General features: G+C 36.3%; 1 protein-coding gene across 1 annotated transcript; it reads left to right on the top strand.

The window, feature by feature from the left end:
- The first annotated feature begins 5,961 nt into the window (after nucleotides 1–5,961).
- On the top strand, nucleotides 5,962–6,897 carry LOC126080356 (olfactory receptor 5D16-like). Its single transcript, XM_049891600.1, has 2 exons — nucleotides 5,962–6,385; nucleotides 6,650–6,897. Exons 1-2 carry the CDS (start codon nucleotides 5,962–5,964, stop codon nucleotides 6,895–6,897), a joined length of 672 nt encoding a protein of 223 aa, XP_049747557.1.
- The last annotated feature ends 15,604 nt before the right edge of the window (nucleotides 6,898–22,501 follow it).

Here is a 22,501-nt window from a genome sequence, read left to right as displayed (position 1 = left end):
TCTTGAGACTATGTTGGCATCTCCTGCCAGGAGGGGAGATGAGAGAGTGGGGGGGGTTAGAAGCTGGAGAAATGGACATGAAAAGAGAGAGTGGAGGGAGAGAGCAGGCTACCTCATTAGGGAGAGAGTAATAGGGAGTGTGTAGTTATTTTTTAGCAAGGTGTATATGGGTTTCTGTGCGAGAGACTGACTTGATTTGTAAACTTTCCCTTAAAGCACAATAAACTTTATAAAAAAAGAAAGAATTCGAACAGAAAATTTCAAAGATTGGCTTGAGAAAACAAAGTATTATAATAAAATGTGCAAAGGCCTGGGGATGGAAAACCAAAAAAGGTAGAACACACTCTGCATTTCTCAAGCTGAAAGAACTGAAGAAAAAATTCAAGCCTCGAGTTGCAATATTGAAGGATTCCATGGGGAAAATATTAAATGACTCAGGAAGCACCAAAATATGATAGAAGGAATACACAGAGTCACTATGCCAAAAACAATTGGTCAATATTCAGCCTTTTCAGGAGATAACAATGAGCGGGAACTAATGGCACTGGAGGAAGAAGTTCAAGCTACACTGAAAGCATTGGCGGAAAACAAGGCTCCAGGAATCGTTGGAATACCAGCTGAGATGTTTCAACAAATGGATGCATTTCTGGAAGTACTCACTTGTCTAAGTCAGGAAATTTGGAAGAGGACTACCTGGCAAACTAACTGGAAGAGAGATATATTTATGCCTATTCCTAAGAAAGGTAATCAACCAGAATGCAGAAATTATCAAACAATATCATTAATATTACACACAAGTAAAATTTTGCTGAAGATCATTCAAAAGCAGCTACAACAGTATATGGACAGGGAACTGCCAAAAATTCAAGTTGGATTCAGAAGATGACAGGAACCAGGGATATCATTACTGATGTCAGATTGATCCTGGCTGAAAACAGAAAATACCAAAAAGATGCTTACCTGTGTTTTACTGACTATGCAAATGCTTTGGCTCTGTGGATCATAACCAATTACGAACAGCATTGTGAAGAATGTGAATCACAGAACACTTAATCGTGCTCATTAGGAACCTGTACTTAGTTCAAGAGGCAGTTGCTGAACAGAACAAGTAGATACTGTGTAGTTTAAAGTCAAGGAAAGGCTGTGTCAAGGTTGTATCCTTTCACCATATTAATTCAATCTGCATGCTGAGTTAATAATCTGAGAAGCTGGAATAAATGAAGAAGAAAGCAGCAACACATCTGTGTTATGCAGATGACACAACCTTGCTTGCTGAAAGTGAAGAGGACTTGAGGCACTTACTGATAATGGTCCAAGACCACAGCTTTCGGTCTGGATTATACCTCAACATAAAAAACAAAAATCCTCACAACTGACCAATAAACAGTATCATGATAAAATGAGAAATTATTGAGGCTGTCAAGGATTTCATTTTACTTGGATCCACAATTAATGCCCATGAAAGCAGCAGAGAAGAAACCAAAGGGCACATTGCATTTGTCAAATCTGCTGCAAAAGATGTCTTTAATGTGTTAAAAACAAACATGTCACTTTAAGGGCTAAGGTGTGCTTGACACAAGCCATAGTGTTTTCAATCGCTTGGTATGCATTTGAGAGCTGGGCAAGAAATAAGAAGATCCGATACTTTTGAATTATGATGTTGGTGAAGAATATTGTATGTACCATGGGCTGCTAAAAGAATGAACAAATCTGTCTTGGAAGAAGTACAGCTAGAATGCTACTTATAAGTAATGATGGCAAGACTTCGTCTCTCACAGTTTGGGCATGTTATCAGGGGGGACCAGTCCTGCAGAAGGACATCACACTTGGTAAAAACCCTTCATCTTTTTGAGGGTCAGTGAAAAAGAGGAAGACCCTCAACAGGATGGATTGACACAGTGTCTGTAACAATGGGCTTCAAGCATAAAAACAATCACAAGGCTGGCACAGGAGCGGGCTGTGTTTTGTTCTGTTGTACATAAGGTCACTAGGAGTCAGAACAGCCTGGACGGCACCTACAACAACAGCGTGGATGAGCAGCCTTACACTGGAAACAATCAGCTTAGGCTGAGAAGGAGAGAGGAAAAGGATGATTATTCCACTGCATATATGGTGACACAGAGGTTCAAGCGATTTGAGATTCACAGAAGTTCATATAACCAGAAATGATTGGTTGACGACAGAAATTCAGCTCTTTGACCCCAATTCCAGTGCACTTTCATCCTATTATTTCACTCTGTCAGTCTAAGAGATCATGCAAATTAAATTGCCCTTCAGAAAGAACAATTGTTGTGGTCATTTCAACATCTCTAGTTTATGCCTGAATATTATTTATTCAAAGGCTACATTAACAATATTATCAGGTTTGGAAATCGTTCTAAGATGTTTTTGTTCTATCGGACATTTATTTGGACAAGGATGAATGTAATACAAAATTCATTGGGGAATACCGAAGAATCATACTTTATAATTTCTGTTCTGGTGCTCCCATGAACAAATAAACAATCACAGAAATTCAGGGGAAAAAAAAAGAGACTAAAAAAGTAAAATAAATGAAATTAGAGTGGGAAGGCTCATCCTAAAAAGTTTAAAATAAATTACAGCGTTTCTATTATTAAACTGGAACCCTGGTAGCTCAGTGGATAAGAATATGGCTGTTAACCAAAAGGTCACCATTTCAAATCCACCAGTCACTCCTTGGAAATCCTATGGGGCAATTCCACTCTGTCCTATAGGGTCACTATAAGTCAGAAACAACTCGACAACAGGTTTTTTGTTCGTTTTGACTTATTATTAAAATATTGTTATATTGGGACAAACAGACATTTAAGAGTCATATGAACATCTTTCTTTAGCCATAAGAGAAAGATAAAATTGTATCTCTTACTTCATACATCAAAACAGGTTCTGTAAACAAAGTTGAAAATTTAGGTTACTCCATACATCAAAACAGGTTCTGTAAACAAAGTTGAAAATTTAGGTGACATGAATATACAGAGACTTCATAGGAAAAACAAAAGAAAATAAATTAAATTGATGAAAGAAAAATTGAGGGAATAATCTCCACTTATACCACACGGAGGAGAAAACGACAATTAGTCCTATAGAAAAAATGGATAGAAGGTACCATTAAAGAGTCCAAATTAAGGGAATACAAAAACTCTAAAATGTTTGAAGAGTTATGCAATTGGGCTCATATTAATAAAAGGACAAATGAAAATTGTCTTTAGATATCAGTCTCACCTATCAGAATGGCACATAATCATCCAGAAAATTCATCAGTCAATTATTATTTGACAGTTATGAGCTATATGGATATATAGAATTGATAACTCTTGGAGAGCATGGGAGTGTTCAGAAGACTTGGCAAAATGAATTTAAAACATAAAGTGTTTCTTATAAGGTGTTCTTAATGATAATAATACAGCAGAAAAAGCTAGTTAATTTTAATTGTTTAGTTTTTTTCCTCTAGGGATTGGAGCAACAGATAGTCTCCAGGGTTCATGTCCCAAGGTTGTGACGCAGATATAAGATCATGTACTTTACTCCCAACCAAGTTTCCCAGAGCCAGGAAAGCCCTTCTCTTTGCCATTAGCAGGTTTGTTTTAAGATTTAAAAACATAATGATATTAACTACAAAGTAGTGTATCTAGGAAACAATGTGAAAGGGTGTAAACATAAAGGTTAGATGTAGAGAGTTCTTGAGGGACACCAAGCCACCACAAAAGGTACTTGTCTGAACATGCAAGGAAGGGGATGTGCACTCCTTATGCACGGCTTTGTGTAGAGGACTTGGCCCCTCAATAATAGTGCCCTGAATGGCAAGTACCTCAGGTGGGGGCAATAGAGGAGCCTTGAGAGATTTGAGAATGTATATTTTCATAGTTTTGTAAATTTTTGGAGCAGTTGTCAAGGTAGAGTAGAAAAGTATTTAAAGCAGAGTAGAATAATCAGATATTGGATAGGATCTTTAGTAAAAAAAATCTATCATCTATCTATATATCTATCATCTATCTATCTATCACCTATCTACCTGTCTATCTGTCTGTCTGTCTGTCTGCCTGCCTGTCTGTCTGTCTGTGTCTGTCTGTCTGTCTGTCTGTCTATCTATCTATCCATCATCTATCTATCTATCTAACATCTATCTACCTTTCCAGCTTTAACTAAAATTACAAGCATAAAGCAGAGAATACATGTATCCCTGAGAGGAAAAGAACAATAAAATGGGAGAAAATTAAAGGAAGAAAATTTAGCTTTCCTATTTACTTGACTGAATGAGAAAATACATTTATCATCAATGTAATATCAACATTTGAGACAGAAAAGATCCATTACATTAAAGACATATATTTGATTAAAATTAAGATTTAAATGCCTTAGATAAATGTAATGTAGTGTTAAGGAAAAAAATGTGATAATTAAAACGAGTAGTTCTGCGATGGCATTGCCTTTTGAGGTTGTCTTCAACATTTAGGTTTACATAGGAATAGCCTAGGGCCATTGAAAGGCTCAATACAGCACATGACCTGACAGCTTTATTTCAGGACCATCTGACAATGATGTGTTGAGTTTCAGAATCAGAGACAAACTTAGCACAAATCATAGACAGAGAAGGAGTTTCCCATTATGTTGGGATCTAAGAGGTGCTGGGCGCCAATTCTAGAAATACAAAGATTATTTTTTATTACTGTTTTCTCATGAAATGACTTAATTGTGCACTACGATTCCATGCTTTTAATTCTTATAGATACATAATAGAATCCTAGATGTGTTGAAGAAAGAGAAGTGAATGCGAGAGGCTGTGGAATTTGAAAATTCTAAGTCCAAGAGTCTTTAGTTATTCCTGTGTGAAAACATCTCTAAATCCTATTCTCCTGTGTTTTATTTGAATTCCGCTCTCTACTATATCTCTGTGGCACATAACAGTGTCATTGGACTATTTTCCATAATTTGGGGTTTAGTCTGCTCAAAATTTAAGGGGGTGATCATTAACAAAGGAAATACATTAGTAGGTAGACTTATAAGATGGACCACTGTATGGGGTGGAGAAATGAATACATTCATAGGCTGGATATTATCTGCGTGTTGTTGTGAAAGTTAAGGCATCTTCTGACTGCTGTTCTGCCATTTTTAGAATAAGAATGTAGACTGGATTATATTTATCATCTGCTCTAGTCTTTTTATCCCTCAAATAATGGGGGAGAATTGGAACTAAGAACTACCAGATTTGAAGAACAAAAAGATGTTGTTGACAAGTCGACTTGGAATCTTGGGTAGACCTCATCAGTATAAGAGTAAAACTGTGCTCCATAAATTTTTCAGTGTCTGATTTTTCAGAATTAGATCACCAACCCTTTTTTCAATGGTGCCTGTGGGTTGACAGGAACCTTCAAATTTTTAGTTTCTAGACAAGGGCATTAACCAAAGGTGTCACACATGCTGGTAAAAAGTAATTGAGATTTATTTTGATATGAGTGATACAGTGTCAGAAAAAAAATATATAGATTAAAGTACTATGCAGAATTAAGAATAAAAGCACAAATGGGAAGTGTTAGGGTTGTCCATTCTTTATGTCCTTAGTGTGTACATGTTATAAACTGATTAAATGATATAATTTAGGTTTTCTGATTTTTGTTATTGACTGTGAGGCTGACATAATCCAACATCAGGTCAGGTTTGTCTTCTATGAATTGATAACATTCAAGGAGAACTGAAGGTGTTGTGTGAGAAATTGACTTAAAATTAACATTATGATCTCTATATTCTTTAAGTCGTAATCATGTTTTAAAATTTTAGAAATTTATCACATTTTGGTAATAAAAGCATAGATTCTGAAAGAGAAATGCTTTCCAGTCTTGGCAAGTGGAAGTCGATCCAAACTTCCTCTGTCCCAGCTACGTTTAATTATTTAATTATTTTTTTTTAACTTCTAGGACTGACTTTCAGATTTCAACAGAAGTCATGTCATTGTCAGAGAGAAATAAATGTGGTGTCACATTCACCCTTTTGGGCTTCTCAGATTGCCCAGAACTGCAGGTTCCCCTCTTCCTGGTATTTCTTGCCATCTACAGTGTCACTGTTGTGGGGAATCTTGGGATGATTGTAATCATCAAAATTAACCCCAAGCTGCACACCCCCATGTACTTTTTCCTCAGCCACCTCTCATTTGTGGATTTCTGCTATTCCTCTATCATTGCTCCCAAAATGCTGGGAAACCTAGTTGCAGAAGACCGAAGCATTTCATTTTTAGGATGTGTGGCGCAATTCTTTCTCTTTTGTACCGTTGTGGTTACTGAAGTCTTTCTATTAGCTATAATGGGCTATGACCATTTTGTGGCCATTTGCAACCCTCTGCTCTACACAGTTGCCATGTCCCAGAGACTCTGTGCTATGCTGGTGGTGGGATCATATGCATGGGGAGTAGGGTGTTCCTTGATACTCACATGCTCTGCTTTGAAATTATCTTTTCATGGTTCCAACACAGTCACTTCTTCTGTGAGTTCTCCTTGCTTCTCTCCCTTTCTTGCTCTGATACTTCTCTCAGCCAGTTACTGCTATTCATCTCTATCACTTTTAATGAGGTAAGTGTATTACTCATCATTCTCACCTCATGTGTTTATCGTTGTCACCATCTTGAAAATGCGTTCAGCCAGTGGTCGTCGTAAGGCATTCTCTACTTGTGCCTCTCATCTGACTGCCATCACCATCTTCCATGGCACCATTCTCTTCCTCTACTGTGTGCCCAACTCCAAAAACTCCAGGCACACCGTCAAAGTAGCCTCTGTGTTTTACACTGTGGTGATCCCCATGTTCAGTCCCGTGATCTACAGCCAGAGGAATAAGGATGTCAAGAATACAGTCAGCAGGATAAAGGACATTAAACTCTTTTTTCATTGAACTTATTATTTCAGTAGTATTTGTTCCTCACTTTTAAATAATGTTTGTCCACAAAGCTTGTTTCTAAAGATATCTTTTAAAATTATAATTAATATTGCAAAATAGAAAGAATGTAGATTTTGCGTCAAAGAGAATAAACTTGGCTTTGTCTCGTACTTAAAGAAAAGACCACAATTTCTTTCATTCTTAGTTTAAAATCTACGAAAATGTGATACCATGAGATAGCTCATTATCTGGGAGTGAAGTCCAAAAGATAATATATATATCATGTGGGGCACCTTGCATTACCCGAATAAACATTAATTCCAACCCTGTCTTATAAGATACCTGGAGCATACTGGGTTCTCCAGAAACACACGTTTTTTGCATACATATATATATGTGCCTGTGTGTGTGTATATATAGATGTGTGTGTATATATATACATGTGTATATATATATACACACACACACACATATATATGTATATACAAGGAAACCCTGTTGGTGAGGTGGTTAAGTGCTTGGCTGTTAACCAAAATGTCAGCAGTTTGAATCTACCAGGCGCTCCTTGGAAACTCTATGCGACAGTTCTACACGGTCCTATAGGGTCGATTTGAGTCAAAATCGACTCGAAGGCAGTGGGTTTGGTTTTTTATATATATACAAATGGAATTAAAGATAAGACATGCCTTCAAGGAATGCATAATCTAGTGGTGTTGCTGGAGCAATAAAAAAAGTGGCTATTGAATAAGACCAACTCTAATAATTACCCTAGAATGTTTGGGGCGAGCAATAATACAACTCAGTTTAGGGACATTAAAAATATGTCCTCATAAAAGAGTTATTATTTGAAGTTGGTGTGGAGAATGTGCAGGATTTTGGGAAACACATTTCAGTGAAGAAGGCATTTTATTCAGGACAGACTAGAATGAACAAACACAAGGAAATGGGAATGTAATATTGAATCCACCGGATTTTTTTTTAAGTTTTTTTATTATAATTTCTTCCTCTAAAGTGGCAGCATCAAACATTGATAACATACATTGTCGTATATGTGTATGTATGTTTGACAGTGGCTTTGGACTTGCAATGTGCGTGCTAATACATAATAATATATATAAAACCCTCACTTTCTGCAGGCCCTTGCTGGGTACTTGTATATGTATCATTCAGTTTAAATCGAGACCTCTCAGGGATAGGAGTTATTTATTTATTTTATTGTACATATGAGAAAACGGGCCCAGAGATATAAGGTAACTTGTTGAAGTTCAAATAGCTAATAGTTGGCAGAGTTGGCACTCAAACTCAAATCAGACTTCAAATTCCCTCCTCTTTCTACTACATCACAGGATTTTTATAATTTTCAGAAGGAAGGAAAAAAAAAAAACCTAAGTTTTAAAAAAATCCCTTTAGTACTGATTAGGTTTTGTTAGTGCAAAAGTATGTGTGTGTGTGTGTGTTTAAGCCTTGACTACAGGATTGATTTTTTTTTAAATAATTTTTATTGAGCTTTAAGTGAATGTTTACAAATCAAGTCAGTCACATATTAAGCTTATATACACCTTGCTCCATACTCCCACTTTGAATCCACCAGTTTTTATTGAGTGAATACTGTATGTGTGTGTCTGTGTGTGCATCTGTGTGTGTGTGTGTGTGTGTATATGGTATCCTATATACATGAATGCTAAGCTGAATAAGTTAGGTCTATAACATGAACATGTTTTCAGAAGATCTCCAACATGACTGAATGATAGTTTCGATAGGCTGTACTAGAGGCTTAGAAATGGATCTCAGAAAACAAGAATATACAAAAAATAGAGACAACGAGTGCCCGCCCTATCTGTGTTTCATGCTATTGTTTTGCCCACTTAACCATTTTATTAATTTATTTTGGTTACTTATATATATATTTATATGTATATATGTTTGGAACATGAACATAATTTGTGAATGTTTATCAACAGGACTCCCATCCACCATAGAAAAATTCAAAAACTTATTTGAATTTGCCAAATGTGTTACACAGAAATATTCACCTAAACTTATTCAAAGTAAAATGAAATGCAGGCTGTCATTTGGGACTATGCGTAACAGTTCTATCTCCTTAACTCAGTTTTACTTGACAAACTTGTACACCCTTCTGTACTCAATATGTCTACATTAAATTCCAAATAAAAGAAAAATATAGTGGGAAAAATAATTTGCCAGGTGTTTTAGTGATGGAGAAAAAATAATTTGCAGAATAATTTTATATGACCCAAGAAATTACTTGGAAGAGTCATATGACTTTAAACTTATGATCATTATTCTAATTTTTAATTTTCAGTTCTATAGTGTCACTGTCAGGTGGAATTCATTGAATGGCGATGGGTTTTCTTATGCATGAGATGATAAAGAATGAATTAAACAGTCATTGTACGTGCAAATATAAAGACTGTAGAAACCTGTCTTAGTAACTAGTGTCTGATGACATAATGGTTTTTCATTTATTTAACTTCTGTTTCTCTGGGTATTTACAAATTTATCTTTCACTACATATATGACATATAATTTATAATTTTCTTTGATGTTATGAAATAATTGGTATTTATTTTAAATTGAATCAATGATGGGTAATCAATCCCTTTTTACAGAGAACATTCACTTCTCTCCTGTTGTGGGAAATGATAATCTCATTTTGTGGTTGAAGTGACGGGCCAGCTTAGCTTTTACTATGATGAAACTGAGGCTCATTCAGCTGAATTAACTTGGCTACAGTAGTAAAAGAAACTCGTGTCAGAACTGGAGCAGTCATTTAAGAATCCAGTCTCACTGGCAAACACCGTTTCTACTAAATACTTTCATACAACCTCAAGTTCTTTCATTCTCAAATTGCAACATTCCAGTTTCCTTATGGCAGATCCCTTTGCCTGTAAGCTGAACTTAATATATGAGTAGTTTTCAAAATTTTTGTCCATATATCATTAAATTAGTTTTGGAAAGGTATATACACACCAGGAATTCAATTTGACATATAAAATATTTCATCATAAGCTTGAATATAAGAAAGAAGAGCAATCTCCATTATATTTTGTAATTCATTCAAACACGAACAAGATCATTTTGAACAATCAGATTTACATTTTTACTTCTTCTCCTAAAGTCATATTTCAATTTAACTTTCCTCATAGTTACTGGTATTTTATGAATCACATTCTTATTTTTAATTTCTTAAAATGCTTTCATGGTTATTGAAAGTTCTCTTTTGATTAAGTTTACTTTATAACGATACAATAATAATTACACTATAGATTTGTAATTGAATCGCAAATTTAGAGAAAAATAATTAATCAAAATTGAAAAAAAATCATTGGAAATATTTGTTTTTAACAGGAGAATACTTTTGATTTTTAATTTAGTTTTAGTAATATATCTATGGAAGAATAAAACTGACCTAGAAGTCAATAAATTCAGCCTCAATTCTGTTTCTATTTTTTAATAGCTGAAAATGCTACGACAATTTGGTCACTTTAAAAGTAAACGGGAATAGAAATTGTTGAAAATTGTGTTGTAATTGAATTGAGCAATTACACTCAATTCTTTTAATTCTATCCAAGTTACGTGCCAATTTCTCACATTCATCTTTCATCAAAAAATATTTTTTGAAATGTATATAACATAAGTAGATTGCCTTCCAAATTTTATTGGAAGCTAGTATTTTGGTAACAACTTTTCCTTCACAAAGATTTACTATGTATTATGGTGGACCAAAAACATAGTCCCAAATCTCCAAGCCTTCCAGTACCCTTTGCAGCTGTACACATCTAGTGGTTAAATCAATTTGTCCAATCCTTGAATGTAGTCTACCCTTGAGAATTGTTTTGGCTAACAGAGGTGACAAAAGTGACATTGAGTCCAGTTCCAAGACTTTGAGAGGCTTTGATGCTTTTGCACACTCTCTTGGAACAATGTGAAACAGCCATATGAGAAAAAAAAAAAAAAAGAGATTAGCATATTGGCTAATGGGAGAAATATAGCCCAGTTATACTGTTCTTCAATCACACCAGCTAATGTCTAGCTCACCACCAGACTTGAGAATGAGACCCTCTTAAATCAACTGACCTGACAGCTTTTCCCATAAGGTAAGCCAAAATCAGCCAAGCATAGATGACATCAGCAGAATTGCCTCCTGAACAATGAAATTGTGAGAAAATACAAACGGTTGTTGTTTAAATAAATACATTTTTGAGAGGTTTTTCCATGGTAAGGGGACCCAAAATACCTGACACAGCCATTGGCAGGGCTACACAATTCACTGTGAGAAGCACAATTGAAAATTTGCAAAGATTTGCCAGCCTCACCACCCAAGGAAGAGATAAAGTTAGACATCTGGGCGCCATCCCAGAGTTGTATCTTTCTTTTTTTTTTTTAATTTAAGTTTTGTTGATAGTTTACACAGCAAGTCAGGTTCCCATTTGACAACTTCCACACAAATTTTTTTTAGTGACATTAGTTACACTTATCACAATGTGTTGACATTCCCTTTAATTGTGTTATGTTTGTTACAAATCCAGTACTCTAGTTTCCCTGCTCGTTTGTCTTCTCATCTTTGCTTTTGAGTAATTGTTGACCAATAGTTACCATACTGATGGTTTTTCTGTAGAGCACTGATCTTATGGGTAATAACCTTTATTTTGTGTGCCTCTCTGCTATTTCCTTATATGGTGATATCAAGGGGCAGGCTTGCTTATATGTTTAAAGAGTGTCTCGGGGTGACAAACTCAGGGAGTCCTTTGTTCTCAAATGTTCCAATTTATCTGGATTTTTAAATAAGAATTTGTGCTCTGCTCCACATTTTTATCCAACTCTGTGCAGAATCATCTTTTTCAACCCTGTTTGATGTTGGTAGCTGGGCACCATCTGGTTCTTCCAGTCTCAGTGGTAAATGAAGTTATAGTTCCTGTAGACTTGTTTCTTCCCTGAGGTTTTGAATGGCTTCTTACTGTTTTGCTCCTGCAGAGTAGAAACCCGTAGTTCTGTCTTAGATGGCTGCTCACAGCCTTTCAAGGCCTCACTCAGATGCTACTCACTTTACTAGGATGAAGATTATGATTTTTGGAAACTATGTTATGCCAGTTTACTGAATTGTCCCATGAGACTATTGTCCTAAGCTTTAAATCCAGAAAACCAGTCTTAGAAGGAGTTTGCTTATGTCTGCGAGGTATCTGTACTTTAGTATTCAATGAATGTATTTAACAACTACCCACATATCTGTATTTACATGTACTTCTTTCTGTTCTCGTCTACACACAGCCCTATCAACCCAAATGCCGATATGATTATATGCACCCACATGTGCTCAAACACTGATTTTTACTTTGGTTGTGCTGTGCTTACTGCATCCACATTTGGTGCCACACTTCCTATCACCAAAAAAAACGTGTCAGGTCTCTATGATCTAAAGTGTACATTCCCCTCCCCCCACCTTTCCCTGGTAACCACCAATGAACATAGGTCTTTCTCTCTGTATATATTCTTGTCCTCTTGTAAAGTAGGGATCATAAAATATTTGTCCTTATGTGCTTGACTTATTTCAGTTAGCATCATTCCCTCCATGGCCATCCACGCTATAATATGTTTTGCAAGTCATCATTGTTCTTTGCGGTTGCATAGTATTCCATTATCTATATGTGCCACAATTCACTTATCCATTCAGCCTTCGATGGGCACTTCAGTTGTTTCCACGTGTTTGCTATTCTAATAAAGCAGCAATGAATATAAGTGTGTATATGTCTGTTCATGTCATTATCTTTAGGTCTCTAGGGTATATATATAGAAGTTGGATTGCTGGATCAGAGAGTAGTTCTATTTCTAGTTTTTAGAGAAAGTGTCAAACCATTTTACCTCCTGGATGTAGCATTTTACACCAGCAATGGCCAACAGTTCCAATCTCCCTACAACCTTGTACAAGTCTTCTGTCTCTGTTTATGTATTTATTTATTCATTCATTTCTTTAATCATTCATTTATTTATTTATGTATTTATTTATTCATTCATTTATTTATCCATTGGTTGATTGAATGATTAACTGAATCAGTTCCATTTTGGACAGGGTAAGACAGTATCTCATTCTAGTTTTGAATTTCATGTTTTTAAGATCTAATGATTGTAGACAACTTTTCATGTTTGTTGTCTGCTTGGATGACTTCTTTGGTGAAGATTCTCTCCGTGTCCTTTTCCCATTTTGTGACTGGGTTGTTTTTGTATTTGTGGGTGAGTTTTTGCATCTGTGGGTGAGTTTTTGCAGTTTTCAATATGTTTTAGACTTGAGACCTTTATCAGATTATTGGTTTTCAAAGATTTTTTCCAGTCAGTAGGCTGTCTATGTACTCTTATAAAACCTTTTGAAGAGCATACATTTTTATTTTTTATTTTTATGTGCTCTCAATCTTCTATTTTTTCTTCTATTAGTGCATTTGTTGTAATGTTTGTAATCCTATTATTATAATCAGTTATGTCCCATAATTTTCTTCTTTTGATGACTTCCAGAGATTCGTGGTTTTAGGTTTAATATTTAGATCTTTAGTGCATTTTGAATTAATTTTACGTATGGTGTGAGGTATGGATTCTGTCCCATTTTTCTGAAGGTGAATATCCAGTTTTGACAACTCCATTTATTAAAGAGACTGTTTCTACCCCCATTGAATGGAGTTTGACCTGTTGTTGAAAATCAGTTATCCATAAATGGCTGGGTTTAAATCTGAGTTCTTAATTCTACTCTATTGATCTATGTGTATTGAACCAATACCAGGCTGTTTCCATTACAGTGCTGTACAGCATCTTTTGATATTAGGGAGTGTGAGGCCTCCTACTTTGTTCTTTTTCTTCACTATTGCTTTGACTATTTGCAGTTTATTCCCTTTCCATAGAAGTTAGCTATTAGTTATTCCATTTAAGTGAAGAATGGTGTTGGGATTTGTATCAGGATTGCATTGTATCCATAGGTCATTTTAGGTAGGATTGACATTTTCATTTTATTAAGTCTTCCAATACATGAGCATGAGATTTCTTTCCATTTTTATAGGACTTTGCAGTCCATTGTAATAGTGTTTTGTAATTATCATTGTATAAGTCTTTTATGTTTTTAGTTAGGTTAGTTCCCAGGTATTTTAACGAGTTGGGGGTAGTGTAAATGGTATTATTCTTTTAATTTAATTTTTAGAGTAGTCTTTGTTAATGTAAAGGAATCCAGCTGATTTTTTGTGTGTGTTAATATTGTACCCTGCAACATTGTTAAATTCTTCTATTAGTTCCGGCACTTTTCTTGTGGAATCTTTAAGGCCTTGTATGTATAGATTGTGCGATCTCCAAATAGAGAGCATTTTCCTTTTTTCTTTCTGATTCAAATACCTTTTATTTCTCTTTCGTTTCTTATTGCTCTGGCTAAGGTTTCCAGTACAATGGTGAATCAGAATGGTGATAATGGGAATTCTTGTCTCATTCTCATTCTAAATGGAAGACTCTCAGCCTTTCTCCTTCGAGTACAAGTTTAACTGTAGTTTTTGCATATATTGCATAGGTCCTTAAGTATATTGAGAAATTTCCCTTCTATTCCTATTTTACCAAAAGTTTTTATCAGGAGAGGGTTGTTGAATTTTTATCAAATGGCTTTTCTGCATCAATTGGTATGACAATATGATGCTTTTCGTTTGTTTTATCTACATGTTGGATTGCAATGATTGATTTTCTTATATTGAACCACTCTTGTAGTCCTGTATGAAACCCACATGATCATGGAGTATGGCGTTTTTGTTTGTTTATTTTTCAGTCTGTTGGCTAGAATTTGTTGAAAAAAAAATGTATCTATATACATGAAGAATACTGCTCTGTAATTTTTTTTTATGTCTATTTGCCTATTTTTTGATATCTATTTGTTTAAGTTGTCATTTTCAGTTAATAACTGTAGATATTTCTTCTTTTTCAATGTTGGTATTCATTGCTATAAATTTCCCTGTGAGTACTGCTTTTGGTCTTCCCCAAAGTTTTTCATATTTTGTGTTGTCATCTTCATTTGATTTTAGGAATTAAAAAAAAAATATATTTATTTTGTTTTGTTGTTATTGAGAATATACATGGCAAAACATACATAGGTTCAACAGTTTCCATATGCACAATTCAGACATTGTCACGGATTGAATTGTTTCCCCCAAAACTGTGTATCAACTTGGCTAGGCCATGATTGCCAATTTTGTGTGATTGTCTACCTTTTTGCCATCTGACATCCTTTTCACTGCCTTGTAAATCCCACTTCTATGATGTTAATGAGGCAAGATTAGAGGAAATGATGTTAATGAGGCAAGATTAGAGGAAATGATGTTAATGAGGCAGAACTCAATCTACAAGATTAGGATGTGCCTTGAGTCAATTTCTTCTGAGATATAAAAGAGAGAAGTGAGCAGAGAGACAGAAGGGTCTCAAACCACCAAGAAAGTAGTGCCAGGAACAGAACATGTCCTTTGGAATCAGGGTCACCATAGTAAGAAGCTCTTAGACCAGTGGAAGATTAATGACAAGGACCTTCCCTTAGGGCCAATGGAGAGTGAAAGCCTTCCCCTGAACCTGGCACACTGAATTCAGACTTCTAGCCTCCCATACTGTGTGAGAATAAATTTCTCTTTGTTAAAGCCATCCACTTGTGGTATTTCTGCTATAGCAGCACTAGATAACTAAGACAAAATTTGGTACCAAGAGTGGGGTGCTGCTCTAAGAGATACCTAAAATGTGGAAGCTATTTTGAAACTGAATGGTTAGAGGCAGGCAGAGTTCAAAGTCCCTAATAGTAAAAGCCTAGGTTTCCTTGAAGAGACTGTTGGCAGAATTATGGACATCAAAGACAATTCTGGTGTGAACTCAGAAGGAAATGGGGGGAGCTCTTACACTGGAGAGGGCTCAGAAGGCGAAAAGCAGCAACAGAACCAGGAGACTGGTGCAAGACAGGTCTGGAAGAGCCCCAAGTAGGGAAAGAGCTGAGTGCCTTTGCACAGCAGGCTTTCTGGAGGAGTGGTGTGCCATTTGGCATTTGGTGGAGCTAGTTTCACCAATCCAGTTTCAGTGTGGGAGCTGCCTTTCATGAGTGCTGGACGCATGGGCTTATATCTGCTGCCAAAAGCTGAAGTGATTGGGCTGCCATGAGCAAGGGTAGAAAAATGGTGGGGCCTGCTGGGGCCAAGGCTGCAGGTTCACCACTCAGGTGGACTACGAGAATGTGTCTACCCAAATCTGAGGGAGCAGCATTGCCTTTTCAGTGAGCCTGGAAGGTGGAGCAGAAGTCCAGGGCTCAGGGGCTTCTACCCAGAATCCCAGAGAGTGTGACAAACATCAAGAGTCAGGAGGGCAGGACGTTTGCCTACATGGTCTCAGAGAAGAGAGGATAATTTTTAAGCAATGAGAGCTCATGTAATGTGGTACATTGACTTGCTTGGTGCCTGTTATTACTTTTTCCCTTCAAATTCTCTCATTAGCATGGAAATGTCTAGCTTGTGCCTGTACTACTGCTGTAATTTGGAAGCAGATAACATGTATATTCAATTTTACAGATGAAGTGGAATTTTTGAATTTTGGATTTGGAGTTTATTTAAGACTTTTGCTATGGTATGATGGAGTGTATGTCTTTTACATGTGGAAAGGCCATGAATATTGGGAGACCAAATGGTGGAATGTTATGGATTAAATACTATGCCCCCCAAATATGTGTCACCTTGTCTAGGCCATGATTGCCAGTATTGTGTTATGTTCCACCATTTTCTCATCTGATGTTATTGTCATGTATTGTGAATCCTACCTCTATGATGTTAATGAGGCAACATAGAGGCAATTATGTTAATGGAGCAGGACACAGTCTGCAAGATTTGGTTGTGTCTTGAGTCAATCACTTTTGAGCTATAAAAGAGAGAAGTGAGCAGAGAGACAGAAGGACCTCAAACCTCCAGGAAAGTAGTGCCCTGAGCAGAGTGTGTTCTTTGGAACCCCTGTGCCGAAAATATTGATGACAAGGACCTTCTTCCAGAGCTGACAGAGAGCAAAACCTTCTCCTGAAACTAGCACCCTGAATTCAGAATTCTAGCCTCCTAAACTGTGAGAGATTAAGTTTCTTTTGTTAAAGGCATCCACATGTGGTATTTCTGCTATAGCAACACTAAATAACTAAGACAGACATTGATTATATTCTTTGAATTGTGCAACCATTGACACTCTCTTTTTCTTTATTGTTCCTCTCCCATCAATATAAACACACTGCTCTTCTTATCTAGTCTTTTAAGTTGCTGTTATCACTTTGATTCCATATAAATGGTTCTTAAAAAGAGATTAACGCTCAAGGAAGACATTTTTTTTACTAATTAAGCTAAACTGTCCTTTGGTTTTAAGAAGACTTCAAGGGATAATTTAGGTTTAAGGTTTATAAATTAACTCTGGGCTGTAGTTTCAAGAGTTCATCCAGTCTGCATAGCTTCAGAAAGTCTGGAGTCCATGAGAATTTAAAATTCTGTTCTGAACTTTCCCTCTTTTTTTATTAGGATTATTCTATACACTCTTCGATCAGCATATTCAGTAATAGTAGCCAAGAACCATTGAGTTTTTCTGATCTCATAGCAAACATGGTAATTGTTCAAGGAAAAATCAGCCAAGGATTCTGTTTCTTCCTCCTTTTCCTTACTCTTTCTTTCTCAATTGCTCCAGACAGAGACCAATCATGACTTGGAAGGCCATGTGCAAGTTTTTTATAGCCCGGGCACTGTGCACTGAGCCAATAGATAGAGAGGAGGCACTAAATACCTTATTAGGCCAATTAACTGAAGTCTCCTTTGTAACCACAAACTAAACCTCCAAACAACAGAATTAAATCTCATGAGGTTTTCTTTTGTACATAATCAGCCTCAGCAAATACCCTCTTTTTTGTTTGTTTGTTTATTGTTGTAAATATATCTATCAGGCAACTTCTGCCAACTCAATTCTTATAGGTGTTCAACTTACTGATGCAATTACAATACTTGCAGTGCAACTCTACCCTTCATCCAGTGATATTTCCATCACCATTCACCCATTTTTCCTCTTTCCTCCCTCCCCCAGTAACCACTAATAAACTTTGTTTTCTCTACATTTGTCTTTTCCTGTCTTTTTATATAATAGAGGTAATACAATAGTTGTCCTTTTGTGAGTGTCTGATTTCTCTCAGCATAATGTCTTCCAGCTCCATCTATATTGCAGCATGTATCAAGACTTCATTTCTCCTTCTGGCTGACTAGTGCTCCATTGTATGTATGTACCACATTTAGTTTATCTATTCATCTGTTAATGAGCATTTAGGATGTTTCCAACTTTTGGCTATTGTGAATAGTGATGCAGTAAACAGGTGTACAAGTCTCTGCTTTTAGGTGTTTTGGGTATTACATGTTGCTGGATTATATGATAGTTCTATTTTTAGTGTTTTGTGGAACTGCCACACTATTTCCCACAAAAGTTGTACAATTTTACATTCTCATCAGCAATGGATATGGATTCCAGTTTCCCCACATCCTTGCCAATATTTGTTATTTTATTTTTTGAATATTTTCTGTCTTAAAACCGAAACCAAACCTGTGGCTGTCGAGTCCATTCTGACTCATAGAGACCCTATAGAATAGAGTTGAACTGCCCCAAAAGGTTTCCAAACATAGACTGGTGGATTCAAACTGCCAAACTCTACTTGGCAGGGAAGCTGTTAATTATTTCACCAACAGGGTTCCGTTAGCCATCTTAGTGGGTATGAAATTATATCTCATTTTGGTTTTGAGTTGTACCTCTCTGATGGCTAATGACACTGAACATTTTTTCATGTGTTTGGTGGCCATTTGGTGAAAAGTTTATTCAAGCCCTTTGCCAATTTTATGATTGGATTATTTGTCTCGTTCTTGTTGAATTATTAAAGTTTAAAATTTATTCTGGTACCTAGGTTCTTATCCAATATATGTTTTCCAAAGATATTCTCCCAGTTTTTTCATATTTTCACTTTTTTTGGTTAAGTCGTTTAGTGAAGAAAAGTTTTTAATAATTATGTTTCATTTTATAGTGATTGAGACAAAAATTTGCAGCACAGATTAATTTCTCCTTCAAAAATTTATACACTAATTGTTTTTGTGACATTAGTTGCAAACCCAGCATTGTGCATTCTGTTTTCCCCTTTCTCTTTTCACCCCAGGTTCCCAGGGTCAGTTCATCCAGTTTCCTGTCCCTTACTGCCTTCGTGTCTTTGCTTTTGACAGGTGTTGCCTATAGGGTCGCTATGAGTCAGAATCGACTGGAGGGCACTGGGTTTTTTTTTTTTTTTTTTTGGCACATTTTGTTTGCATTCTTGACTGAACTAAGAAGTACGTTCCTCACATGTGTTATTGTTTGTTTTATACTCCTGTCAAATCTTTAGCTGAAAGGTTGACTTCAGGAGTAGTTTCAGTTCTGAGATAGAAGGGTGTCAGTGGGCCAAAGATTGGGGGCGTCTCCAGGCTCTGCCAGACCAGCACGTCTGGCCTTTTTTGTGAATTTGAATTTTGTTCTACATTTTTCTCCCACTCTGTCAGGGACCTTCTATTGTCATTCCTGTCAGAGGGGTTGATGGCTGTAGTCAGGCACCATCTAGTTCTTCTGAGATCAGGCGGGTGGAGGCTGTGATTCATGTGATCCATTAGTACTTTAGACTAATATTTTCCTAGTGTCTTTGGTTTTCTTCATTTTCCGTTGCTCTGGATTGGGGAAACGAATATGTGTATCTTAGATGGCCACTTGCAAGATTTTAAGACACTAGACTACTCTCCAAAGTAGAATATAGAAGATTTTCTTTATGAACTATGTTATTCCAGTTTACCTAGGTGTCTCCAAGATCATAGTCCTCAGCCCTCAGCCCCAGTGACTCAGTCCCTCGAGGTGTTTGGATGTGTCTAGGATGCATCTATGATTTTGCTTTCATCAAGGTGTACTACCTTCACCTATATTGTGTGTTGTCTTTCCTTTCTCCAAAGTTAATAATTAATTTTTTCTCCCCATCCACCAGTTCCCTCGTAACCACTAATTGTTGTTTTTTTCTGTATGTAATGCTTTCTTGCATTTTTATAATAGTGGTCTCATATAATATATTTCCTTTGTGGTACACTTATTTCACTCAGCATAATGCCATCTGGATTCATTCATGTTGCAAGATGTTTAAAAGGTTTCAATGTCTCATCATTGTTGTTTATCATCATGTAGTAATCCATTGTGTGTACACATTATCTTTTTGCTATTGTGAATAATGCTGCAGTGAACACTGGTGTGTATATGTCTATTGTGTGATGGTTCTTACTTCTCTAGGATATTTTCCTAGGAGTAGGATTGCTGGATCTTATGATATTTCTTTTTCTAGCTATTTAAGGAGGTGCCATATTGTATTCCACACTTGTTGTGGCAATTTACATTCCTACCAGCAGTGCATAAGAGTGCCAATCTCCCAACAACTTCTCCAATATTTTTTTTTCGATTACTGCCAGTGATGTCTGGGTGAGATGATACCTCATTGTAGTTTTGGTTTTCATCTCTAATTTCCAATAATCACGAACATTTCCGTATGTGTTTGACACCTGCCTGTTATGTCTTCTTTGGTTAAGCGTCTATTCACATCCTTTGCCAGTTTTATAATGGCATTATTTGTTTTTGCATTGCTGAGGTGTTTAGTATTCTACAGATTTTAGAGATTAGACCTCTGTAAGGTATGTCATAGCCAATTTTTTTTTTTTTTTCACAGTCTGTAGGTTCACTTTTTGCTCTTTTGGCAAAGTCTTTTGATGAGCTTAAGTGTTTACTTTTTAAGAGCTCCCAGTTGTCTAGTTTATCTTCTGGTGTTTGTTAGTTGGTTTGTACTATAATTATGCCATCAGCTAGGGCCCCTAGCATTTCTCCGGTTTTCTTATTCTGGGTTATCTACAGAAGCAAAACCAGTAAAGTATATATACATGTAAATGTATATATATACACACACACATATATATATAGGGAGAGATTTATATAAAGGAAACAGTTTACATGATTGTAGAGGCTGAAACGTCCCAAGTCCGTGGATCAGAATAGAGGTTTCTCCTGATTCACATAGCCACAAGGGTTGATGAACCCAAGATTGGCAGGTCAGAGAGAAGGGCTCTTGCTCACAGGCTGTGAAGATCAATGAATCTGAATATTGCAGGTAAACTGCTAGCTGAAGTCCCAAGAACTGAAAGTCAGATAAACAGGAGACAACTGCAGGATCCAGAAAGAGCAAAAGCCAAAACATCCCCTTATATTCGGAGGCAGGCTACATGCCCAAGGACATTGTCTTTCAACTGATTGGCTACTCGCGGCAGATCCCATCATGGGGGTGATCACATATAAACACTGGGAATCATGGTCTAGCCAAGTTGACACACAATCTTAACTATTACACTAGTTTTTTTTCTTCCATGATCTTTAACATTGTAGGTTCTATATTTAGGTCTTTGGTTCATTTTGAGTTAATCATTGTGTATGGTGTGAGTTATAGGTCCTGTTTCATTTTTTCTCAGATGGACATCCAGGTTGCTCAGCACTGTTTGTTAAAAACACTAGTTTTTCACATTCAGTGTACTTTGGTACTTTGTCATAGTCAACTGACCACAGTTGGATAGATTTAAGCCTGGGTTCTTAATTTAGTCCCATTGATCTGTCTGCCACTGTACCAGTGACAGGATGTTTTGACTACCATGGCTGTATAGTAGGTGCTGAGATCAGGTAGTGCGAGACCTCCTATTTTGCTTGTTTTCTTCATTAATCCTTTGCTTATCTAGAATGTCTTTCTTTTCCATATAAAGTGAGTGAATAATTTAGCATCTTGTTAAAGAATGCTGTTGGTATTTGGATTGAAATTGTATTATATCTGTAGATCGCTTTGGGTAGAAATGATATTTTCACAATGTTAAGTCTACCTATCCAAGAACATGGTAAGTTTTTTCATTTATGTAGGTCTCTTTTGGTTTCTTGTAGTAGTTTTTTTTTAGTTTTCTTTATATAGGTCTTTTACACCCCTGGTTAGATCTATTCCTAAATGTTTTATCTTTTTAGGGGCTATTATAAATGGTATTGTTTTCCTAATTCCCTTTTCCAAGTTTTCTTTGTTGGCACATAGGAATCCATCTGATTTTTCGATGTTGACCTTGTTTCCTGCTACACTGCTGAATTTCTCTATTAGTTCCAGTAGTTTTCCTGTGAGATCTTTGGGCTTAAGTGTTGAGTTTTTAGGAGCTCCCAGTTATCCAGTTTGTCTTCTGGTGTTTGTTAGTTATGGTTTGTATCGTATTTATGTCATATACTAGGGCCCCTAGCATTTCTCCTGTTTTCTTATGCTGGGTTATGTTTAGAATCGTATCATCGGTGAGTAAGGATAGTTTTCTTTCTCTTGCCTTATTGCTCTAGGTAGGTTCTCCAGCACATTGTTGAAAAACAGTGGTGATAAAGGCGAATCATTCTTGTCTGACACCTTTGTTCCTTTGGTCCTGTGGATCCTATGAATGAGCAACCTTGCAGTGTAAATGATCAGCTTATGTTGAGAAGGAGAGAGGGAAAGGACAATTAT

The sequence above is a fragment of the Elephas maximus genome, chromosome 7, assembly GCF_024166365.1.
Source record: "Elephas maximus indicus isolate mEleMax1 chromosome 7, mEleMax1 primary haplotype, whole genome shotgun sequence".
Classification (NCBI taxonomy): Eukaryota; Metazoa; Chordata; class Mammalia; order Proboscidea; family Elephantidae; genus Elephas; species Elephas maximus.
The sequence above is the reverse complement of the archived record's forward strand: the minus strand, read 5'-3'. Positions and strand labels throughout refer to the sequence as shown.